The sequence below is a fragment of the Lissotriton helveticus genome, chromosome 11, assembly GCF_964261635.1.
Source record: "Lissotriton helveticus chromosome 11, aLisHel1.1, whole genome shotgun sequence".
Lineage (NCBI taxonomy): Eukaryota > Metazoa > Chordata > Amphibia > Caudata > Salamandridae > Lissotriton > Lissotriton helveticus.
The window spans coordinates 93641066-93667156 of NC_136072.1; the positions used below are offsets into that span (position 1 = coordinate 93641066).

The 26091-nt window shown below is 42.1% G+C and overlaps 1 protein-coding gene across 5 annotated transcripts in view; it reads left to right on the forward strand.

The window, feature by feature from the left end:
- Positions 1–26091, forward strand: part of FNDC3B (fibronectin type III domain containing 3B) — a 539535-nt gene that overhangs the window by 389679 nt on the left and 123765 nt on the right. For all 5 annotated transcript variants that reach the window (XM_078665981.1, XM_078665983.1, XM_078665982.1 and 2 more), the window contains one exon: positions 21217–21368. In XM_078665981.1, the coding sequence (XP_078522107.1) occupies positions 21217–21368 (152 nt within the window). The remainder of the gene's footprint in view (positions 1–21216; positions 21369–26091) is intronic.

The window sequence follows — 26091 nt, forward strand, 5'->3', positions numbered from 1 at the left end:
TCTTTCACATTCTCTCACACACTCTTTCCCTCTCTCACACACACTCTCACACGCGCACACACACACACACAGACACACACACTCTCCTTCTTTCTCGCTTTCTCTCTCATCCTCCACATACCACACCCTGTCCTTGCCTAAGATGAAAGATTATAGAGGGTTTCTTTTGAAGTGTATATTTGTAGAAGAGGAGGGCAAAAAAATAAATAAACAGGTGGGAGTCGATTTTGTTCAGTTTATTCTCGTAAAAACAACCAGAGATGAACGTAAAGATTCAGTATGAAAATGGAAGATCGTCTGTTTAAAGTGTGTTTTTATAGAGCTGCTTGGGTCGTGACGTCCTCAGTACATTAACAAGGTGGATCTCTGAGAGAGGGAGGCATTGCAGTGTGGTTGTGAGAGAAATTGAAATTAGATCCAAAAACAACATATCTCTGGGTTTGACCTGAGAATAAATGTTAGCTGGTATCATACTTTGATGACTTTTGAGAGAAAATTAATATTGATGCTTACAATTTTAGGAATCACTTTCCGGAAGGGGACGGCAATGAGTATTCTCTGTTGTTTAACCGCATGCGCGCTAGCGGTTTTCCCGCTGCGCGCTGCGATTTAAAAAAAACCCGCGTTACGTGACGAACTCAGCTCGTCATCCGCGGAGCGCAGGTTACGCCCATGACGAGCTGAGCTCGTCATCAGCCCCGAAGGGGTTAAGTATGCACCTCTGCCAGGAGGAATGCTTGGTCTGATACAGATGTACCATCAGAAAAGAAATGTAGGCTCCCACCAATTGAAATACAACAAGAGAACATGCCTGTGAAGTGTAGAAGGGTTACTGTGTCAGTTGTAAGGAAAACGAAAATAAACCATCCCCCCACACACACCCCCACATGAAGGCACAGATCCCCAACAATGAATATAGTCACCATCCTTTGGTATTGCCTAAAGAAAATGGCTAGGTTCAGAGTCCATATAGCTACCATCAAGGCCTCACACTGATCTAGTTGTACGGTACTCTTGTCAGTGAATGGAACCCTCCTCACCTCAAGGAATTTTGTCTTTACTCCGGGGCAGCCCTGTTGTTCTGTAGCCGCCGCTTCTAGCCTCTAATGCACCCACCCCCTTCATTCATTTGCTATGAGTGCAGATGGGATTTTAATTCCACTCACAAAAGCCCACTAGAAAGCACATTTCAATAGACAATAGCCTTATAGCTGGGCACCACACAATGATTTGTTCCCTGTTTGCCAGCACCATCCCTGGAACGAGCAATAATTGCGCCGCGTGAGCCGAGCAATTAAAATGGCTTCCGTTGACCTCGTAGGTGATAACAATATTACACATTGTTCTATTGCACTTCAGAACTCACTGCTGCAGCCTCTTACCACTGTAATGTTTGTATTACCTCCTTCATGGATTTTAATTTACCTCCCTCAAAAAGATGAAAGACTGTGTCTGCCCCAGCAGGGTTCAAGCTCATGGTCTTCACGCGACTGTTGATGACCACATCAAGAGTTAACTCCAGATCTGTCTTGCCAACAAAACAACCAGTATCAAACCTGAACACCAGTATTGTGAAATAGACCCTCAGGAAGAAGGACACAGATAATAATCAATCACACAAAAGGGCCACACTTTTTGTGATATTCACCCCATTATCTAGAGATTCTCAGATGAACAAACAGTACATTAATAGAGGCAAGATGCGCCCAAAGTGACTGTAACCAAAGCGTGGTGGCGTAGATATACAGATTGATATCGAAAAGACTACGCTGATTTAACAACGAAGGTGCCATCGAGTGCCGACTCTGAGTAGAAATGAGCAATCCAGTTTGTATTGGCTTCTAGTAGCGTTCATATAGCGCTTCCTACCCCGGGTAAGGCTCTTAAGCACTTTGCTGATGGGCAGCATGCTGCTAAGAAGAGGGAGTGCCACAGATAAAAGAGCTTGTCTTTTATGTGGCCAGTGTACGTCATGTAGTTGCCACGTGTTTTTATCTTCTTTTTGGCTCTGTGCATGAGTTGATGAGAAACGAAAAGGAGAGGGAAATAAAACACTTACATACAGCGGTTGAACTGGAAAAATAGACGTGCAGGTACTCTGTACCAGAGTACCTGCTTGTTTCTGAGAAGTGCCGTAACTCTCCAATTAAAAGTATAGCATTTCTCTTGAGAAGTGCTGGTCCTCTACCTCTCGAAATAAAAAAATGCCGGTACTTTTTGCATTTTTCAAAGTTTTCACAAATTACCATCAACTTTAAGTTGACGGTAATTTGCGTTATTTAAAAGCGAAATCACATTTTCTTTTTTGCGTTGCATTTAGGGAATCGCAATTTGCGATTCCCTAAATGCAATCGCAATATAAAGTAATCACAAATTTTGCGATTACTTAAATAGCGATTTATGCATTTGGGATGATGCAAAAATTGCGGTCGCAAAGGGGCAGATTCTGCCCCTTTGCGACCGCAAAAAACAATGATGCATCTGCCTCCTAGGCCCTTCCTTCTGTCATTATTTGTTTTAGCCTTTGGATGGCTCTTTCTACATTTTTTGCGCTGCTTCTAGGAACCTCTCATAGATTGTTTACCGCCCAGCAGCTCCGCTGCACATTTCTAAGCAGATGTTTCCCAGCTGAGTGGAGAGGTTTCCAGGAACTCATTAGCAATGCCTGTTGGAGATCCTGGCCCCCGTGACAAAGAACTCACTGTAACCCTGCTATCACAGATCTACCATTTCTTTGCTATACCTAGTGGAGGGAGCCACAGAGGCTCAGGTTACTACAAGTAGAGTTCGCTCTTCAGTTCAGGCCTTTCAACACTGCTGCATAGGATAAGCCAGGACTTGTCCAGGGCTACTATTGTGTGCAGAACTGGAAATCGTAATACTTTTCTAAACATTGGGAATAAATGAAACTGTCAGCCGGTTGCAGACAGGCAAAGCAACGTTAGATACAAAGAAACAGAGACAGTCACCTCCTAACCCCCCCACGTTGTTCAAATTTCTAGCCTATATGTTTGCACTATTCAATGTTCATTTTTTTAATTAAATCCCGAGTTCCTATTGCAAATGAAAACACAACACTCAGAGTAGCGTATTGAATTCTAGCATGCATTTAATACGCAAATAGCTAGCAAGCATCAAAATAAGAAACGCAATTGCCATTTCGCCCCTGAACAGATGGAGCAATGCTAAAATCAATATATTTTGGTGCTACATTTGTACACTTTATCTCGATACAAGTGAATCGAAGCGATAACATGTGATATAAATGAAAACAACAAATAAGCCATGAACAGTAGGTTCCAGGACCTTCTGGTGGAAAGAATAAAAGTTGATAATAGCATTTGTTTGAGTAAAAGACTGATTTGGCCAATATCTACAAGCCTCTGTTTGTAGTTCCAACTTCAGAACGAGGGTATGCCCTGCTAACACGGTTCAGTAAAATATTTAGTTCACTCCACAGCATAGCATGAATTAGATTTTTTTAAATGCATGCAACTGTAGGGGTCTTCAAGCAGGTACAGAAATGAAATATCTGTTGATTAGTAAAATGTAACAACACACGTTAATGTGAACTTCAAAGCACAATGCAATGGTTTCACTTTCTCATCATCCTTTAAGATCCTGCTTTGAGTTCAAACATAATATAGGTAATGAGCTTTTAATGTCTTTTATTAGCACGGTGCATTTAATTCATAAAAGACTATTAAGCTAATTCCCTTTCATTTTAGCTTTTTTTAATACCCTTTTCCATACTGTTTTAATACCTTCCTTACCAACTTCCACCTTTTGCTGATTGTTTTGATTGTTAACTCTAGTTTACCTTTGTTTTCTATTGATTTTATTTCTGCATCCTAGGAACATTTTTTCCCCGCATTAAAATGTGTTTTGTTTACCTTGCTGATCCATGATCCATAAAATCTAATTATTTTAATGTCAAAATGTAAAGTGCTTGATGCTACACGGTGTTGTAACCTTGGTATGAAATCTCAAAATAAATACATATTTTATGTTTTCCTGCCAATATATATATATATATATATATATATATATATATATATATATATATCCGGGTATGAATTGCTGCCGGCCAGTAGTATATTATTTTGTAGGATTTCGTTTTGATAGCATTTCTTATCTGTGACAGGCCTGTGAAATGCTCCGATTCACAGTGCACTGCTGATGCACTTAAGAGTGCGCCTTCAGTAGTGTGTGAACTCGAGTTTTCCTACTTTATTTTTCCTTGCAATATTATATAGCGCGAACTCAACAACATGGCATGAGCACAATTTACATTACAGAAGAACACATTCATTTGTGGTAGGCACGGGGAGACAAAGCGATTTGCCTGGAATCACAGGATGTTGAGCTGATGCCGAGATTCGAACGTAGCTCCCCAGCTCTAAAGTTCGCAATTCTAGAACTTGTGGCGGGAGGTGTGTCTAAAAGTGTATGTCGGTGCTGGCCATCAATGAGAGAGTCCTGTGCATTTTTCAAATCTGTGGTGAAAAAATATGAGTATGTTGCTGGAGATGTGGGCCGCCGTGCCACCAATGTACTTACCGGGGGAGGGTAAACACCCATTATTCCGCAACTTTATTTCCGCATACCATCACTCCGCATACTTTCATTACGAAAGTACCATGACTCCGCAGTGCCATTATAACGCATGGCATTACATTTTATATGCTTTTACCACGCATACTTTTACATGAATGTTAAAAGCATGTATTTTTTTTGTTTGGATAAGATAAGTATGGGTATAGGGGTATATGTTTTGGGGTACTGAGGTATATGTTTTGGGGTGTTTGGGTATTTTAAGGTTTCAGATATAGTTTTGGGTTATGGGGTACAGGGGCAGGTTTAGGGATAGGTATGGGTTTTGGGGTACAGGGGTATTTTAGGGTTCAGGGCTAGGTTTGGGTTTTGGGGTATAGGGGTATTTTTAGGGTTCATTGGTAGGTTTGGGTTTTGGGGTACAGGGGTATTTTTAGGGTTCAGGGGTAGGTTTGGGTTTTAGGTACAGGGGTATTTATAGGGTTCAGGGCTAGGTTTGGGTTTTGGGGTATAGAGGTAATTTTAGGGTTCATTGGTAGGTTTTGGGGTACAGGGGTATTTTAAGGGTTCAGGGCTAGGTTTGGGTTTTGGGGTACAGGGGTATTTTTAGGGTTCAGGGCTAGGTTTGGGTTTTGGGGTGCAGGCGTATTTTAGGGTTCAGGGCTAGGTTTGGGTTTTGGGGTACAGGAGTGTTTTTAGGGTTCAGGTGTAGGTTTGGGTTTTGAGGTACAGGGGTATTTATAGGGTTTAGGGCTAGGTTTGGGTTTTAGGGTATTGAGGTATTTTTAGGGTTCATTGGTAGGTTTTGGGGTACGGGGGTATTTTTAGGGTTCAGGGCTAGGTTTGGTGGTACAGGGGTATTTTAGGGTTCAGGGGTTGGTTTGGGTTTTGGGGTACAAGGTTAATTTTTATGGTTCAGGGCTAGGTTTGAGTTTTGGGGTACAGGGGTATTTTTAGGGTTCAGGGGGTAGGTTTGGGTTTTGGGGTACAGGGGTATTTTAAGGGTTCAGGGCTAGGTTTGGGTTTTGGGTGCAGGGGTATTTTAAGGGTTCAGGGCTAGGTTTGGGTTTTGGGGTACAGGGGTAGATTTGGGTTTTGGGGTACAGGGGTATTTTTAGGGTTCAGGGGTAGGTTTGGGTTTTGAGGTACAGGGATATTTATTGGGTCCAGGGCTAGGTTTGGGTTTTGGGGTACAGGGTATATTTATAGGGTTAAGTGGGTTAGTGTTTAAGGGTGTTGGGGTATTTTAAGGAGTAAGGGTGGGTTATGATTATGGGGTGCAGGGGTATTTTAAGGGAGCAGGGTGGACACCCGGAGCTGGAATATACAGACCCTGGTAAGAAAAAACTATGAAATAATGGGCACAACGCTCGCTTTTCCGTAATCCCGCGCCCCACACACGCCCACACCCCCAGCACACGCCCACAGCACACGATATGAGACATGGCATGAAGGGTGGAACGTACAACACGCCCCCAGCACACGCACACAGCACAACGCAGACATGCCCACAAGGGACTACTTTGCTGGCACGTTTCTTTTACCTTTTACATGTATATGGTGGGCGTCTGCATAGCCTATGTCCTTCTGCTGCAACTGCCCTTTCCAACGCTGTATTGGGTGTTGTGATCGGTGCTGTGGTTCCTGAGATTACCCACCTCAAAGGTTTGGGCTCTCTATTTATTACATTAGTATAGATAGATACAATGCGTGTTAATGGCATGCATTACAGAAACAAATGCGTTTTAAAAAAATGTGTTGCAAAGGCATGCAAAGTATTTCCCTGCGTTGTCGTCATACAGTCTGAGGATGCCAACGTAATTTTTAGCTTTTCAGATTCCTTCACATTTACTCTGTATTTTACCTTTTCAGTTTTATTTTGATTTTGTTAAGTGCATATACTTTATTAATTTGCTAATACATCCGTTTCTAAAGATATGCTGACCCCTCAGTGGGAGTATACATTCAAAGTTAATGCCTTTAATCGAGTTCTGGGAAATCCCTGGCTTAAGTAGTAGTTTTTGCAAAATATTAAACCACAAAGAGAACTTTAACTAATATTGCTCGACAGTGACAAATAGAGAAATAGTGTGTCATAATGTTGATTTAATCCGCTTTTCAGAAAAAGTGTTCATGAATATTATTGGCCATAGTATCACATTTTTATGTTTTCCACAATTCTTAAAAATGTTGTCTTCAGTGCCTTTTTTTCTGATATTTGAGGGGGCTGGGGTCAACCCTTCACTGTATCCATAATTCAGACAAAAATCTGTTTTGTGCTCAATGTTTATTATACTTTTCCAGCCACTAAACCGTGAAGGTATGCGCATATCCATCCAGAAAACACAAATCATGCCCAGTGCTGCTTGCCAGTAAAGTGTGCATTTCATTGGATGAAGCTCTTACAGCATTCTTCCCTGCAGTTATTATGACAGTAAAATACACCCGGGCTCTTCATATCTTCCACCCCAGAGTTAAGTGTTGCGAATCTCTGCTGGGGAACACACTACCCTGCCATTTAAGAGGGAAATCCCCTGGTGGGAAAATATTTAGCATCTTTTCAGATTGCCCACATGGCAAGTGAATTGTATTGTACTTACAGATGAACAAATTAAAATAAAAATAGAAAAATATGCTTTAACTAAATAAAAATGCACATTTTTGGTTTAAATAAATTATATGAATTTGATAAAAGATATCATTACAAAAACGATTTCCTTTGAAATATAAACCTTGTAATAAAAGGCTAACATTTCTTCTAATAACCTACAAGATTAAACCTACTTCTTTTGATGTGTGAGACATTGGAATACACATTGAATCTTCCACATAGAAGGCATTATACTTTGCTAACTGGAAACCTGCCTTAGCAGTAAAGGACTTATGAAATAAGCAAGATAGACCCATTGAATTCCTAGTTTGCCTTATCACATAGTTAACAACGATCTGATCTCTGGATCCAGAGTTTTGCATTCTGATTTCCATAGATTGCTTCTATAAAAATAGATCTGCTGCTGCTAAGATTACATTATATAAACCTCATCTGATCCACAACTTAAACGTTTGTTTAAATAGACCACAGGAAAGTCAGTCGTCTCACTCGTATGCAGTCTGTCCACCAAGTTCATGCATATGCGATAAAATATGAGTATATTACGTTATGCGGAAGGCCATTTACTCAGCTTGCTAGTGCTGTTTCATTTGTTTTCGAGAGGATGTATCTTTGAGGGAAGCGAGTTAGGAGTCAGGCTATCATATTATAACAACCTTCCGTCAAGCTATTTTTGTGTGTATTCTTGCCTTCTGTTATAGGAAAGGATCCAAGGTCTTCCTTGGTATGGTCATAGCTTAGTGGTGGAGTGGTTTCCAGGGAATAGGTCTTCATTTGCTTGGGGGTGATGTGTCCCTCTCTTTGTCATTTGCCCACAGCAGAATGTGGATTTTTCTAAAAGATAGTTGAGGAGTAAAGTTCTAACAATCCTCCTGCCAATGCTTGCAGATGATACATTATCAATGTAAGTACCTATAGCTACTTGGGAAAGCATAATGTATTGTATCACGTCGTTGTCATCCTCGCGAGATGGAATGTTGTTTACTTTACTTCAACTCTTGAATTACCTTGGTGTCGTGGTTGTTAGACAACCAGGTGGCTTTGCTGTTGAGTGTCCAGCTTCATAGACATGCTTTAGTTCAAAATTGTTTCTAGATACAACAGCCTCTTAATTGCAGCTAGTTTGTAATTTTCTAGCCCACTGTAAGTTTTATATATAAGTTTAAAGAATAACAAAATCAATGCTTGTATGCCATTTAATAGGTCTGTATACATTAATTCCATCAGTGTGTATCTCTGCAGCCCAAGAACTCAATTTTTACAAGAAATCCTGGAGGCAATTCATGAGTCGTATGTTATAAGGCGGTTCACATTTGCTTCATGGGTAGGCTTTAGTTGGTTGAAGTTAATTTATCATAGTTAATGAGGAAGCAGATAAAGTCACATATATTAAAATATTTGAATGTTGAAGCACCATTGAAAACAATAGAGTTCTCGGGGCTTCTAATGGCCAGTAGAAGCCCAGAGCTCCAATATTCCAATGCTTGTTCACAGCTGTTGCTATGAACAAAGGCCTCATGGAGCCCAAGGGGTTTTCAGTCCCCTCGGGCTCCATGACACCTTTGTTTTACAAATTAGAACATTCTGTCCTCTAGGGGTGAAATGTTCTAATAGCCTTATAGCCCTCCATAGCGGGCTCTACCGGCCATTAAAGGCCCGCGCCCTTATTAAAGGCACTCTTCTTCGGCTTTGGCCTTTAACGCTGGAGCGGCCTTTATTGGCTGGTAGAGCCCGCTCCGGTGGGCTCTAAAGGTATTGTAGCCACTGCATGTTTCAGCTAATTATGCAGTGGATAAGAGATTATCAATTAGATGCCCAGGCCAAAATATTTACACAAAACCTCCAGACGCACTCCATACTTCAACACATCTTTGAAACCTTCTCCAGCCCAAAACCACAACTCAAGTCTTGGATCTGTGTTGAGGCGGTTGTGCGGGCAGAAGTAATGTAACGTTGTACCCAAAGAACATTGAAGGCCAGATGGTAATCACAAAATGTGGAGGGATTGTCATCAGAAAAGTGCAGTCCTGTGTTCCTTGCTCAGTTCATCATTAATGTGTCCCCCTATACACAATTAATTAGGAAGATTATAGGTTCTAAAAAAAAAAAACAATAATTCCAAATGTACAGCGACACCGCAAGCTGCCTACCCACTCCAAGTCAATTTAATAGTTTCCGAATAATTTTTCAACTCATTCAGGTACCATTGTTATCAAAGTAGGTGGTTTTCTGCATTTGTCAAATTAGCATTAAATCAAGCCTCTTTTGACCCTAGAAAATATACAAAGCCATTTTGCATTTATTGGAAATCTGCTGTTCTGTACTGAGAGGGAAAAGTAATAGGTTGCTCTTAGATAGTTCTAAGGAAAGGGGCAGTAACTTGCCTTTGCTGAGAAACACGAGTGACTGATTTCCTTGGCAGCTATGTGTCCTCTATTTGTAACCTCCAAGCCTTTCCTTAGATGTTAACACAAATCAATCCGGCCCCTCTATAGCTAATGCCCAAATTGCTAATGACAGAAGAAGAAACTCCATGGGTTTCTAACTCCAGTGAGTGTTTGCCCATGCTCCCTGCTTCTAGTGTTCATGACTCCCCAATTCATTATCCCAGTTTTCGTGTCTCACTGTTTCTATATCACTTCTGTATGTGTGTGTCTTTGCACATTCACCGTAGTGTGCGTCTGCTGTGTTCTTGCCTCTGTTTTCATGTGTGTATATATTTTTTGTCCCTCAAAAGTGTTTGTGCCTCCCTGCCCCATTGTCTCAGACTCCCCGTTACTCTCTCTCCCTGTGCTTCGATACCAGTTTCTCCCTGTGTTTGTCCCCATACTTCTGTCCCAAGTCTGTGCCACCTGTGTATTCTCGCTTCCAGTGTCCTTATTTTCCATAAGCTTTAGTAATTGTCTCCTTGTCCCAATGTCAGTGTATTCCCTAACTTAGTGTTTGGTTTGTAAATGTGTTACATTAGGCATGATTGGGGGCAGTATCTGCTATCACGGAAGGAATGCCAATGTAATGTTATCCAACATTGGACAAGGGACTCACGTCTGAGCATACCCTACCAACTTATGGCGAACAAAGCCATAAGTTGGCAGGGTATGCTGAGACGTGAGTCCCTTGCTCACTTTGCCACTGGATTCAAGCAAGCCTGACTGAAGACGGCTGAAATGCCAGAAACGGGTCCTAGGAAGCTTGTTTCCGGTCCAGGGAAGGCATGGCTTGGCAGTTCGGGCTGGACTGTTCCCATGAGGCACAGGGTCAGACTGATTTGCATATGGCCATGTCTGAACTGGGGTGGCAGAGTGGGCTAAAGAACGGTGATGGATTAAACCCAGATCTGTTGACTGGGTGTGAGTGTTTGATTGGTTCAGATGCTCCGTCCATCACCACCCCCTTTTGTACCGCTTTGTTCGCCATAAGTTGGCAGGGTATGCTCAGACGTGAGTCCCTTGCTCACTTTGCCACTGGATTCAAGCAAGCCTGGCTGAAGACTGCTGAAATGCCAGAAACTGGCCCTAGGAAGCTTGTTTCCGGTCCAGGGAAGGCATGGCTTGGCAGTTCGGGCTGGACTGTTCCCATGAGGCACAGGGTCAGACTGATTTGCATATGGCCATGTCTGAACTGGGGTGGCAGAGTGGGCTAAAGAATGGTGATGGGTTAAACCCAGATCTGTTGACTGGGTGTGAGTGTTTGATTGGTTCAGATGCTCCGTCCATCCCCACCCCCTTTTGTACCGCTTTGTTCGCCATAAGTTGGCAGGGTATGCTCAGACGTGAGTCCCTTGCTCACTTTGCCACTGGATTCAAGCAAGCCTGGCTGAAGACGGCTGAAATGCCAGAAACCGGTCCTAGGAAGCTTGTTTCCGGTCCAGGGAAGGCATGGCTTGGCAGTTCGGGCTGGACTGTTCCCATGAGGCACAGGGTCAGACTGATTTGCATATGGCCATGTCTGAACTGGGGTGGCAGAGTGGGCTAAAGAACGGTGATGGATTAAACCCAGATCTGTTGACTGCGTGTGAGTGTTTGATTGGTTCAGATGCTCCGTCCATCACCACCCCCTTTTGTACCACTGGCTCAAATTAAGCACTGATTCTCTTCACCACACTCAATGTTGTACTCTCTCTCGCCTGTGTGCTTCTCCCCCCGACTGGCTCCTGTTCCTCTTTCCCCCGCTTTCTTCCCCCGTTCCATGTTGCTCCCTCATCCTGTTAGTTTGATTCTCTGCCTGCACCCTCCATGTTGCTTCCTTCCCAACCACGGCCCCCATGTTTCTTTCACCTCACTCTGTGTTGCTCCTCAGCCCCTTTTGCTTCCCTATCATGTCCTCCACATTTCCGTCCCAAACTCAAAACCCGCGATCCATGATGCTGTCTCTCACCCATGTTTCTCTCTTAGCGTTTGATCCCCAGAGAAGCTGAGAGTATCTGAGTAATTAAGTAATTCCTATTTGTAAAGCACAATATATTGATATATGAACTGCACATGTTTTCAGCAAATGTTTGTGCACTGGAATGTCTTCCCACCCAATTGTTTAATTTCAATTTTTTTCCTGGTCATAGCCATCCTTCTATCCATCCATCCACCCATCTATCTCACCCACCCATATATCTATCCACCCATGTATCTATCCACCCATCTATCTATCCATCCACCCACCCATCTATCTATCCACCCACCCACCCATCTATCTATCCACCCATCTATCTATCCACCCATATATCTATCCACCCATCTATCTATCCACCCATCTATCCATCCAACCCACCCATCTATCTATCCACCCATCTATCTAGCCACCCATATATCTATCCACCCATCTTTCTATCTATCCACCCATCTATCTATCCATCCACTCACCCACCCATCTATCTAGCCACTCATATATCTATCCACCCATCGTTCTATCTATCCATCCACCCACCCATCTATCTATCCACCCATATATCTATCCACCCATCTATCTATATATCTATCTATCTATCCACTTAACTATTTATCTATCCTTATCTAAACACCTATATATAAAATGTTATTCATCTTTCTGTTCATTTGCACAGGTGGTGCAAAATAAAAAAAGACCAATACTGTAAGCCACCCTGCTATCATTGCCTTTGAATGCTGTGCCATAACTCTTGTTGAATACCTTTTAACACACTGGCTCAAAAATCATTAACATCAATATGTTGGAGCACCTTGTATGCAGTATTCCAGAATATGTCCGAATTATGTGCATTGTGGGGAGCATGGCAATGGCTTCAAAGAAGTCTAATTCTTCAAACATTAAGAGCTGATTATGAGTTGGACAGTGGTTTGCCGTGGTGGGTTAGTGCTCTCACTGTCATCGCGTGACTGCATCCAGGTTATCCAAGTTCAGGACCACCAGACTCAATTTTACTGACTGGTTAATACCACAAGGGCCACCCTAGCGGTGACCGAACTCATGCGGCACCACAGGTTAGCACAGAATGGGCATGCATTAGAAAGAGGAAGATGGGGGTCGCTGTCTAATTAGTAAAAATGAAGATAGAAGTGGTTTATTTCTGTAATATGGGCTTTACCGGTTAGTAAGAGATTTATACCATTTTAACCATTTATATCATTTTAACGGAATTTCAAACAGGTTTTATACCATGGCCTGTCATGAATTTGACAATTTTGATAGATTAGTTTCTAATTTTTATCTTTGTATATATGGTCATATTATATGTTTTGCAATTTTAGAATGAATTTGTACTTTTATGACTTGTGTAACCAAGCTCGAATAAAGTTGTGTTTGAATTTGAATATGAGTTGGACAGTGGTTTTCCGTGGTGGGTTAGTGCTCTGCCTGATCGCAACTGTCCCCGTGTGCCCGCACCCAGGTTATCCAAGTTCAAGACCACTAGACTCAATTGTACTGACTGGTTAATACCACAAGGGCAGCCCTGCCGGTGACCGAACTCATGCCGCACCACAGGTTAGCACAGACTGTTCCCCCTGACAGACCACAGCCTGCCTTGCCACCTGTCTACCCACTCTATAGGCCCGCTAATTCAATTTTCTCCATCTTCCTTGGTAACTGGGATCAGAAGTATCCCTAAAGTGGGGAATCCGCATATGTAATAGACCTATAATTCCAGGTCTGCATGTTATTCCCCATTCAGAGAACAACCTCTCATAATTCCATGAACCTACAAGAACCCCACATCTTTTTGAAGCGTAAAATTGTTCCTAAATGTTTATTTCAGTATTTTGAGTTCTCTGGAGCATGAATAGGTTGCCTCTTATCCACTTCCGAGAAACTTGGTCTAGGCTTGCTGTGAGCATCAGTATTTGATGTTAAAGCTGTGCCATAGTCTTTTAGTAGTGATTAGCTTGTGCTCAGTGTCTCTTGTTGGTTGGTAGCTCGAAGATGAAGGTCTGTGCTCTGCCACTTGGCTGATGTTAGACAGGTACCCATGCTAAGCCTCTAAGGAGCTGACCTCTAACGATGGTGCTCTTGCTCTCATGCCAATTGTATGAATGTTTGGTGGTTTTGATGCATCACAAAAACTGTAACGTTTTGTTGGTATTTCAATTTGCTGTCTAATGTGTTCCAAAGCAAACATCTCCTTGTGTTTGCTTTGTCTGCCCTAAGCTGGCAGGGTATGCCCAGACAAGGGTCCCTTGCTCACTTTGCCACTGGATTCAAGCTAGCCTGGCTGATGAGGGCTGTTAGCCCGGAACTGTTCTCAGGATGCTTGTTTGCGGTCCATGGAAGACATGGCTTGGCAGTTCGGGCCTGACTGTTCTCATGAGGCACAGGGTCAAGACTGATTTGCATATAGCTGTGTCTGAACTGGGGTGGCGAAGTGAGCTAAAGAACGATGATCGATTCAACCTGGATCTGTGATTGGGGGTGAGTGTCTGAAAAGTTTCAGCGCTCCGACCATCATCTCCTTGTGTTTCCTTTGTTCGCCCTAAGGGTATGCCCAGACATGGGTCCCTTGCTCACTTTGCCACTAGTCTCAAGCTAGCCTGGCTGATGAGGGCTGTTAGTCTGAAACCTGACCCAGGATGCTTGTTTCCGGTCCAGGGAAGACATGGCTTGGCAGTTCGGGCTGGACTGTTCTCTTGAGGCACAGGATCAGACTGATTTGCATATAGCTGTGTCTGACCTGGGGTGGCGAAGTGAGCTAAAGAACGATGATGGATTCAACCCAGATCTGTGTCTTGGGCTGAGTGTCTAAAAAGTTTCAGCACTCTGTCTATCATCTCCTTGTGTTTGCTTAATGTGTTCCAGAGCTAAAGGCCTTGAAGTTTAAGTGAGCCATCCCAGATCTTGATATAATTAAATCTTATTTGTCTGAGGGATTTGGAATTTCTAGATATTGAGCTTCATGACAGGCGTAGTATGGTGCTAGGTTATGAAAATAGGCCATATATTTCCCCCAGTACATTTTACGCATGATGTACAGCAGATTGATCATGGGCCTGCACATGGCTGAAGAGTCCGTGTGGAGTGCCTTCAGGACTGTGGTAATGTTATCTATTTATTCATACCTTAGACAGATTCTAGACTTGTGCATCTTAATTGACAGAAAGGTTTGGGAATTGATATCCTTTGGGAGAAAGACCAGGCTTGTATTTTTAGGCCTGGGTTTTGCAGCTGTCAAACATACTTGTTGCTTATCATACACATGGAATGGATTTGGGTTCACCTCTCTTGTCATTAGCTTTCTTTTACTAGCCTCTTTCAGCCATTGGTTTGAGCCATTGTCGGTCATGTCTTGTCTCAGCCCAGTGAAACATAGGCTTAAAAACCCCAGCATGCAAGTGACTGCTGGCCAAAAACCCCAGGACTTTCTGAAGGTCTTACAAAAGATATGGGAAACCGTAGAGCTTTGCTGGTGGGCATGTGTGCTTACATGTGAGTTGTGCTTGTATCCTCTTAACGATGCAAGGGCATGCATACAACAGTCTATGGTAAATGTATTTTTCTGCAGCTCCAAATCTGTCATTCAAATGCACCAGAACGAAAGGATGAAATGCTGTTATCTTCCACAGTGAGTATGTCTAATCACAATGGGGTTACCCTGTGTCCCTCAGAACCCGGGTACGTACATGAAAAGCTACAATGGTTCTGTCGGGAAAGAGCAATTGCTTTACAAATAATAAATAAATCATAGAGTGTACTCGGACTGCCAGGACTTATGACTAGCTAACCTTTGGGGATCTTAATTCGTTTTGCCTCATGGACCGGTTGATTACCTGTTAACGGCCCGCTCAGGACACCACAGGCTTAGATCTTAAAGACTACCTGAATCGTATCTGTTTTCTAGAGCCTTCCTGAAACATATAGATCAACTGGCAGCCTTCACTCATCGAAGGATGCCTAAGGGAATCAACCCCCATGATGGGCTGTCATTCTTTTCCCTTGTCCTGAAGAAGACCCGCCACAACACTTGTTCAATAACGCTTTTGTCAGGGTCGAAACCTAGACGATAGAATATGGCTCAGCTCTATCAAGTCTCTTGGTTTCTAACCAATAAGCAATTGTGCTATTCACCAGAGATATTATTTTCTTCGTTGTTTTGACCACCTTTAGTTTAATTTCCCCTTGATAACTTGTACATTATTTAATTTCACCATTGTTTATATGATATGCACTGCACCACTGTCACTGAGCACTCATTGTCACCATAATATATGTCGCTCCAATATTGCATTGATTATTGACAGCCTTGTAAATACGTGTAAATATACATGAAGATTGCTCTATTTAACACAAAATAATACTTTTGCAAGCACTTAATTGCCAGTTTTTTTGTGTCGCAACTGCATTGAATAGATGTGCTACTCTATGATTTATTTATTATTTGTAAAGCAATTGCTCTTTCCCGACAGAACCATTGTAGCTTTTCACTTCCAAAGTGAGTATGCATGGCACAAAAGCCACAACAATATGCTTTGTCAATGCTTCTTTACCCCCACTGTGGCTGGAATTAGACTTTTACATCAATATTTAACAAGAGGATTTTAGGGACAGTATAACGTCAATCGCGTCATAGGTTGTTATTTTTAGAGAGCACCTACCCTAAAAATACTTTTAATGACCTCCAATTCTAGTGCTTAATTTGAGCTGGTGTTTTCCGGTGCTCTGCACTGGCACTTAAGTGGCATTAAAAATGACTGATACCTGCCACCGAAGCCATTCTCATATTTTGGGGGTGGAGGGCTGGAATAGTCTGGATTGTACCACTTGTAGGAGTGTGATGGTTTGTGGTTATATTGGTACTGTCATTGCCAGTGCTGGTGGTGTAAAGTGCAGTGAGCTCCTGATGCAGCCCCCCCACCTTTATTTACAAATTAAGCACTGTATTCTTTCCAGTTATTTTTGCTAAACAATTCTCTCACACAGAGAATATATTAAAATCAAATAAGAGACAAGCATCTCAATCACAGGTTAAACTTGGTTGACGTTTTAGTTTTTTTCTTAAACTTCACACTGTGAGATGAGATATGGTTTCAGGAGTTTGTGCATGGAGCACAGTGACCTCGCAGGCAGTAATTAAAAACGATTAACTGTAATCAGTTTGCTTCTGCACATTTCCCAGAGCGCATAGAAATGGAAAAAAGGAAATCTGTTTAGCTTCTGCAGCCACTGCTTAGTTTAGGAAAAATGTAAATGCAGGGCACCAAAGCTTTTCTCAGGAGCCAGCCCCCCCCCCCCCCCCCTGGTTTGCTGAATACCAGGGCTAGCTTTTCTGGACTCTCCTTCAAGCCTCTTTCTTTCACAACCATACTCTGCTGTCTCTTTGTCTTGCATGTTCCTTTTCACCTCTGCTTTCTTCCTTTGCTGCTGTTTTCAAGTCTTCCCTTTCCTCCTTTCTTCCTGGCTTTAACACTGACTCAAGGTTCAAAATAATCTCTATTCTGTTTAAAAACCCCATAAAAGAAAGTTAAAAACCCTAACAAACAGATCTCACACACACTAACATCACAAAAGTCATATTTCCCTTCCTCCTTTCTTTCTGCCTTTAACACTGACTGAAAATTTGGTGTTGAAAAATAAGTAAATGTCCTCAAAAATGCAGGCGCAAGTAATGCCCTTGCTTTGGTGGTTTGTTCTTTCTACTTGCTGTTGCGTGAAAAAGGATAGAAAATCAGAGAAAGTAAACAGTCTTAGAACCCTGTTTAATGTTTATACCCCTGCCTTCAAGGCTTAATGAGAACAGCGATAGCAAGGGAGGGGCTGGGGCACCAAAATGTAGTACCTTTCCATTGTTTACCGTAACAGCATATACCTTTATGTCTTCTGTAGTATCAATATACAGCAGTGTATCTTCTATAGTGGCAACATTTAGTTGTTTGTCTCCCATAGGCTCAACTTTCATTCTGTATAGCTTCCATAGTAAAAGTAGTTAGCTATATATTGGACTGAACCAGCATCCAGCGATATATCTTCAGTACCAGCAATATGTACCTGCGTATACTTGGCCGGAGCAAGAATAAGTTGTATATCTGGCTGTACCTACATATAGTTGTATGTCACTGGTAGCAATATCAGGCTGTGTATTATAGACTAGCTGTATGCAGCTTTATGTATTTGAGAGGTAAGAATAGTCAGATGTACTTATTCCATCTGTCTGTATATCTCCAAAAGTAGTGATAACTTGTAATTGACCTATATATTTGGCCTTAACAATATTATGCAACATGTCTGTGCAACCTCTACCTCTTCAGTAATAGAAACGTCAATCTGTATACCACCTGTAGTCTGTAGGCTCCACCAGGAATCTGGATCCGGCAACAATTCTTGAGCCTAAACTGAAATCCAGGCTAATTCCGGGGAATTGCTGAATCAGTGCCCCAGGCAGTGCTCCCACTCAGTAATTGTGCAAGCGCGCATTCACTTTTTGTGCCGCGGTGTGGAGCAGCGTCCTACAGGGGAATGCAAATGCCTCACATAATGGACATTCAACTACTCTTGCATGAGTAGTTTCGAGACTGCAAGCAGTTGCAGCTTGTACTGAGCATTGCTGAAAGTCTAGCACCTTGCCCATTTGGGGAACAAAGGTACCCTCTGCATGATACTTAACATGCTGCCAAAATAGAAATGGAAATGTCCAAGTTCCTTTTACACTCTTTCAATCTATGTATATATAAAATATGTAGATCTATGCAGGTCTAAGCAGGCTGTGTGAGAATGTTCCCTCTAAGTGTAAGTGCACTCATAACTTTTTCTACAACATACAATAAAAACTACATTTTAGGGTACTAAATAGTAAGTGTTTAGTACTACCCAATGGAACCTGACAGATAAAGAATCATTAAAGATGGACTTAAAACTTACAAGGCTAAAACATATGCCTTGCAGTTTGAAGTCGTTACAAAACTCATTCAGCTATTTCATCAGGATTGAAACTTGTGTGTTGTAGATTTAACAATAATTTATGCAGCATTATCACCACTCCCTGAGCGATTTTACATAAATCATAACTCTTTGATCTTCATGTTAAGCACTGCTCCTCAGCAAACACATTATCCCTCTCAGTGATGGGCTTTGGGGAGGAAGGACTTAGGACCAAGAGAATCACAATAGGAAGACAAATGTGACCAAGGATAGAAGCATCTAGTTGGCAAAAACAACGAAAACCAAAAGACCCAGAACGAATGGATCAGGACTTAAGGACCAAAGCAGGAGAAACATGACCAGAGTCGCCAGAACAAATTGAAATGGTAGGTGGGTGTCAAGTAGACCTGGGTCAGGAGGACCAAGAGAGTAAGGGTTATGGAGGGCTAGCACCGGTACCTAGATTAGGAGTAAGAACAATATGAAAAGGAATAGGAACAGGAACAGGAACCACAACAGGACATACGAGGAAACAGGTTCAGGATGACTGAGAACAGCACTCAGATGTGGAGGACGATCAAGATCAGGAGGACCAAAGCCACAAAGACCAGGAGGGTTAGAACCGAGCACATAAGCAACCCAAGTAACAAGAGGACAAACGGGCCAAGACTGGCATCAGGGATTCAAACGGATGACAGTCTGAGTACCAGGACCGGGAGAATCAAGGCCAGGAGGGACCGAAGCATGTGGGCTATGACCAGGAAGATCAAAGGGACCAGCAAACGGCCAGGATAACCAGGCCTAGGTTGACCAAGATGTGGAAGACAAGGGTCGCAGGTAAGACCAAGATGATGTCTTGTCAGCACAGATCTCAATCTAGCCTTGGTCCACAAATTGCAGCAGCCTTCCTCCCTTTGGCATGGTTGAAAAGGCAGACTCCTGTGTCTTCCAGCAGACCCACACTGCTTTCTCTGGAAGCCATTCTTGACACTCTTTACTTTCTTCCACCTCTGAGTGTGTAAAACATCACATTAGCTGTTCCCTTCTAATGCAGTTTCCAGTACTTCCCGACTATTTCCTTTTTAGCCCATGTTTATAAAATCCTTCTTTTGCAAAAAGGCTTGTATTAAAATGTTCCATGAAGAAACCGGAAGTGACACGTTTGGTTCCTCCCAAACCATCATGGTCACCTCTGCAGTATGTAATGTTGTTACATTCCAACTTATCTTGTCAAAACTAATTACTGTGTATTGCTTCCTGCAACCAATGACGTCTTGTTTAACGCAACAAAAGGAGATGGAACACTTAGTGCTATGCATTGCAAAGGTGCTGGTGTGTTTCTTTCCTGTTTACTTGCTCCTGTTTGTGAGTGTTCTTTTGCTTTTTCTCCTGGAATCCTTCTTTTATTTATGTATTTATATTTATTTAGAATGTTTTATAAAGTGTGAATATGACCCAAGGTATGAGAGCGCTGTACATAAGATTGACGGAATAAAAATAAACATCCCAATGGGCTGTTGAAACAGATATCATTCCATTATTAGGCGCTGATTCCAGGTACCCAGGGGAGCAATGCTTGAGTGGGTTCTCCTGTGAAGGAAGTACTTCTGACCAGTCTAGATATTGCTGACATTGTGATGTCCGCAACGCCAATCGGAGAGGCCCCCTGCAAGTCTATGAAAGGAATCTATTCATTGGGATCTTCTGGACTATTGCTGGATCTGCTCCTCATCTTCTCAAGTCTGGGTTTTGTGAGTGCCAGAATGGAAAAATAAAGGAGAAGGAACTGGAATAGGAGGAGGGCAGGATCAGGAGAATCGAGATGATGATGAGGTCGAGAAGAAGTACTAGGAGAGGGAGTTGTATTAGGTTGATGAAGAAGAGCATTAGGATTACTACGTGGAGGAGGAGCTGGAAAAGGAGGAAGGGACTAATGTGACCAATGTGATCCTGGGCCATTATGGGATAACTTTATCGTCAGAGCTCTAATAAATATCTTATAGCCGCATCTCCTTTGTAGAGTCCCACCTCATCTTCACTCACGTGAAGCACCGAGTAACCTCCTCAGACATCTTAAAATGTAGTTTATTTCTGACCACCTAAAATATCCCAAATAGTTTTACTATCATAGTTCTCCCAGTAGCCAATTTCCTTGAGCATAGAACATACATATGCTGACTTTCATTGGCCCTTCTCCTCATTATACTGGCCTTCATGTCTCCACCCCTTTCTGCTGGATCCAGTTTATGTGATACCAGTAAGTGTGTTCCATATTTAGCAGTGGTCCTAAGTCTACACTCCTTTACAACACCTAGTGGTATATCTTATACTGTAGCAGTATCTAGCTGTACAGCTTTAACTGTAGCTACATTAGATATATGTCTTAGAGTTTTGTTATGGACTACAATCCCTAAAAAATGTACATTTATACACAATCAATACCGCTGAGTCTTCTTGGAAGATTAGTTTGTTCATACTGCTTTAAACCTGGAAATACGATGAAGTAGACCAGTCGGTAGGTTTCCCATTGTTGGTGCAATATTTACTTGTGGAATTAGTTTTCAGGTTGTAACAAATATCTATGTACAGCAAATAAGGAACTCTCAAGTAACAGATCTCATTTTAAATCACCTATAACTATTCAGTGTATTCTGCTCGAATATTGAAATTCTGTAACAATATGCAGTGACAGATAATATTACCACCAAACAAATTCTGGTATTTTTTTTTTAATTTAGGTTTCAAATGTTCAGGCAAGAACAGCCTCACTCGCTTGGTCACCTCCGACTGGAATTGCGGAAAGACACAACAGTGGCCTCCCTTGCACTTGCAGCTATGAAATTGCTTTATCTGACAAAGGAAGGGATGCAAAGTACAAGATAATTTACAGGTGAACATATGCATGTTTTAATGAGTTATTGTATATGGGTTAAGTTCTATCCTGAAAAATAAGTCTAATGAAAGAAGGATTTTAAGTACACATATGACATCCATGTTGGTGACGCTTTCTTGAAGCCACTATGCCACATAACACTACGGCAACTCTCAGATCTGATATTCCCTCCATCAATTACATTTCAAGGCCTCTATTGTTGGGTACCACTTTACTCTCCAGCGGGCATTGGAATCCATTGCACCACTCTGAAATGTTTTGTGGTGCTCCTGGCTCGATTATGTTTTTGTGAGAAATTTCCCTTGACTTGAATTTATAGGGACTGTTTAAATGTCCCTATAAATTTGGACAACTTTTAATCCAGGCCAAGGCTTTAAATTCAAGGATTATTATGCTGGTTCTAATTACAACCAGCCTGTTCACACTATTATGTGTTTACTAATGTAGAGCCTGTGAGTCGTCCTATGATGGCTCTCCGCCCTTTGTCATCCAAGGCTTGACACTCCTGTTGAGGTCCTCGCCAGGTTCTGAGGCCGAGCAGGTGATCCTCAAGGTGTTAAGAATTGCTTTGTTGCAGGTTGTTATTTATGCTTTCCTTTGGCCATGTCTGGGTTTCCACCACAGATCACCTTTGTTTCTTCTCCTCCGCACTTCTTCATAAAGTATTGGTGGGACCGGTAAGTCTTCTATGCTGTTCCTTTTATACCAGGTACCTCTCACCTCAAGACATTGGGTGATACTGGTCCCCAAACATTTAAGCTATTTCCCAGTGTGAGGGGAGCACACCTATTCTACGCAGCCCATATTATCCTAATACAGTATCCTCCAACGAGCAGCTTGTGAGCTAATTGTATCTCTCCAGCTACCCGTAATTAGCTCCTGTGTGGGTCACACCAGCTTACCAAATTAGAAGCTTTTACTTTGTTGAATGTATGTATGTTTTCGAAAATTAAAAAGTGTGTATTCTAGACAAAAATGTGTCATAAACTGATGTTTGGAGAAAGATGAGTGGATTTTCAAAATGCGTTTAAAGCTGATATAAATCATGAGGTATTGGGAAGAATTATTACTAATATTATTTCCAAGGTCATTGCAGTTATGGTTATGTATTACCTGTGTAGAGGCATTCCAAATTGACAAACCTTTTTTTTCTTCATTACTGCTGGCAAGACTGCCTGATGAACAGAGGTAAGTACTGCTGATATTGCATATGGTGGCCAGCCACTAATTTCATCTTGATTGATATAGTCACAATTACAACACAAATAATATTTGTAGCTAGGGATGACTTTCATTGAGCATAAACAGCTCTTTTTACAGTAAAGATCAGAGATCTGTCCTTATAAGTGACAGCCCACCTTCAACATGATAGAGAGTCACCGGAAGAGAGGGGAGGACTTTGCGTCTCTTGCTGTGCATGTCTGGTTTCATTGTTGCCCCTGTGCCACAGACTTTCTTTCAAAATGGCCCAGCGGGAAATTCAGGCAGCTGCAGTACATTCACCATTTTAAACTCTGAAGTAGGGCCTTGTGGTCTTTGGAAGCTCTCCAAGCACACTGTATTTATGGGGGCAGCCTCCAGTCAGGGGTGTAGCTTAGTCAGTAAGATTGGTGGGGGTGAACTTACCATTTCCCACACTCACGCTGGTATATAATGTAAAAATACATTTTACTCGGGCAAGGCGCATGAGAGGGGCTTAAAGGGCAGTGGAAAGGGAGAGCAATACAAGTTAGTAGTGTGCTAAGTGAGGGAAAACAGTGTTTTGCAAACTTACCAACATTTTTGAAGACTTTCAAAACAGAGAAAGGGATAGTGTGTGTGTGTGTGTGTGTGTGTGTGTTTGTCTGTTTTGGCTGGTGAAATCTGACAGACACTTCACCATACCAGACTGAAAGCAGCTGTACACAACTATTTACCCCAAACACCCCCGCAAAGCTACACCCCTGCCTCCAGTGCCCTTCCTTCTAGTATCAGTCTCCTCTGCCAATCTGTGGTATCTCGCATTCTTGCTCGAGCATGGAAAATGGGAGATGGCGGCTCGAGCGACATGCAGACAAAATTAGAGCGGACGGCGGTTGACTCAGACGGTTGTGGTGTAGGTCCTCTTTTACTGGATTAATAAAATAAAAAAAGTTATTGCTAACCTTAAACGCATCACAATTCTTCCTTGGATAGCTCAATACCAGTGGTGAGTGTATCTCAGCGTAACATTATCATCTCCAATCCTGCTTTTGTCATACCCCATCACACTTTGCTTTAGTGGATAAGGAATCTGACATCAAGTTTTTTTTTCTTCTTCTTCTAAAAAAATAAGAAAGCGAGAAAAAGAGTCACTTGGTTGCCTCATGGAATGAATGAGAAAATGTTCACAATGCCATTCAGGGCCACAAGTTAAAGTAGTAAAACTTTCACTAGTCAGCAACTGCACTCTGCAGTTCCCTGGTCCCAGAATGTGCAAACTCTAGGAGGCATGACTTTTGGCACAGGAGAATTGTCATGCACCGAATTATTTGGTCCATCCAGAATCTTGCCCTGCACACTTAGGGCTTGATTACGAGTTTGGTGGGCGGGTTACTCCATCACAGACGTGATGGATATCCGGTCCATCATATTACGAGTTCATTTATATCCAATGGAATATAATGGAACTCGTAATACTGCTGTGGGATATCCGTCTCGGTTGCGATGGATTAACCCATCCGCCAAACTCGTAATCAGGCCCAAAATGGCCGCTTGAGTGCTGGAAATTGCTCAAACTTTGTCGCATCATTACCAAGAACGTCTATCAACATTTTATATAAAAACACACATATCTTGTCATTGACTGGTAATCCTGAAATTCTGCTCTGAGATTTGTAATAGTGACTGCATCATTGTATGACTTTAGATATCCATTTAGGGCTTATATTGTCTCTTCCGATATGCCTCTAAAGATTGACTTAAATTTAGACATGGTAGTTATTTTGCAGCAACTTTAAGCAATTACTATTATTTGAAGGTGATGTTGGTTACTCTCCTTGTTTTAAAGTTGTGTTGGGCTGCACCCATTATTTGAAACCGTCTTTCGGAAATGCCTGTCACTTGAAGTTAACTTTATACAATAGTCGTAATTTTCAGACTTCTAGGTAATGTTCATTATCGGGAAGCCGTGTTAGGCAATGGCCAATATCTGGAAGCCGCTTTGTGCAGTGACCATTGTTTGAAGGCAGCTTTACATGATTGCCATTATTTGATGGCAAGTTGGACAGTGCTTATTGGTTAAAGACCCTTTTTATCGATTCCGGTTGTTTGAGGGCAGCTTTAGCGTATGATCATCTTTGGGAGAAAGGCTAAACACTGCCCATCGTTTCAAAGCAGCTGTAGGCGATGCTCCTCATTTGCAGCAACCTTAAGTGATGCCAGTTATTTGGAAGCATGTTAAACTATGCCAATTATTTGAATGAATGAATGAATTAAAGCATTTGTAGAGCGCAGGACTACTCCAGTGTCCTAGCGCTGAGGTAAAAGCAACCCTATGGGGGTATCCATTGTTTGAAGACAGCTTTTGGTGAGGCCAGAGTCTGGTTAGAGCACATTTTCTATAATAAATGCTGCTCTTGTTCAGTCAAAACCATCCCAAGTTACTATTGTTATTAGTGTTATAATAGTGACCACATCAGACAAGGTTATATTAGTGTCCATCATATGGAAGATTACTGACAATGATCACCTTTCTGTACAAGGCAGGGTTGCCAGCAGTCATGTAAAAAACAAAAAGCATTGTCAATGTGAAACAATGTGAAATACCTCATCATGGTAATAGATAAGTCATAGCTGCAATGCCCCTGGCACCACAGAAATAACATTGGTAGTGAGTCTTTCCAATGCAACGTTGTTGTATCACTCAAGTATCACCTCAATAAATTTTAGAAATTCAAGAATTTTTCTTGAAATATCAGCTTATTAGTTCTGAAAATACCCACATTTTCATCTCGAATAGACCCTCTCACTTTTAGAACATATATTAATTAAGTCAAGCCAAAGTTTCTAATTTATTAGGCAGGGCTGCACACAGGAGAGCTACTCACAGGCAGCAGAAGAGCTACTGGTAGCTCACAAGCTACTCATCGGAGAAGCCCCAGGTAGACAAAGTCCAATAAGGTAGTTTTAAATGATGCTCATTATTAGGAGGCCCATTTGCCCTTGCCTATTGCTTGAAGGCAGCTCAACAGATGCCCATTACTGGGAAACAAGTTTGACAATGCCTAATGTTGAAGGCAGCTAAAGTTATGCCCATAATTTGAATGCTTTGGAGAGGTGTGGTGCAGCGGCCAGAGTGGCTGACTTCGGAGAATGGGGCTCATGGTTCGATCCCGGAGCCGGTTGGCAGCTCAGCTCAGCATCATGTGACTCTGGGCAAAGGCTCACTGAATCTCCCTGACGGCCCCTAGCGCCTTGAAACCTTAAGGGGTGATATGTTCGCACTTTACAAGTAAGGATTATTTTATTATAATGCAGGTCAGATTATGCCCCGTGTTTGAGGGCAGCTTTTCTAATGCTCTTTAGCTGGCAGCAGGTTAGGCAGTGGCGATTTTCTGAAGTCCTCTTTAACATATGACCACTATTTACAAGCAAGTTAGATAAAGCCTATCGATTAAAGACAACTTTACGTGATGCCTATTCTTGGGGGGCTCTTCAGACAATGCCCATTGTTTGATAGCACCTGTATGCGATGATATTT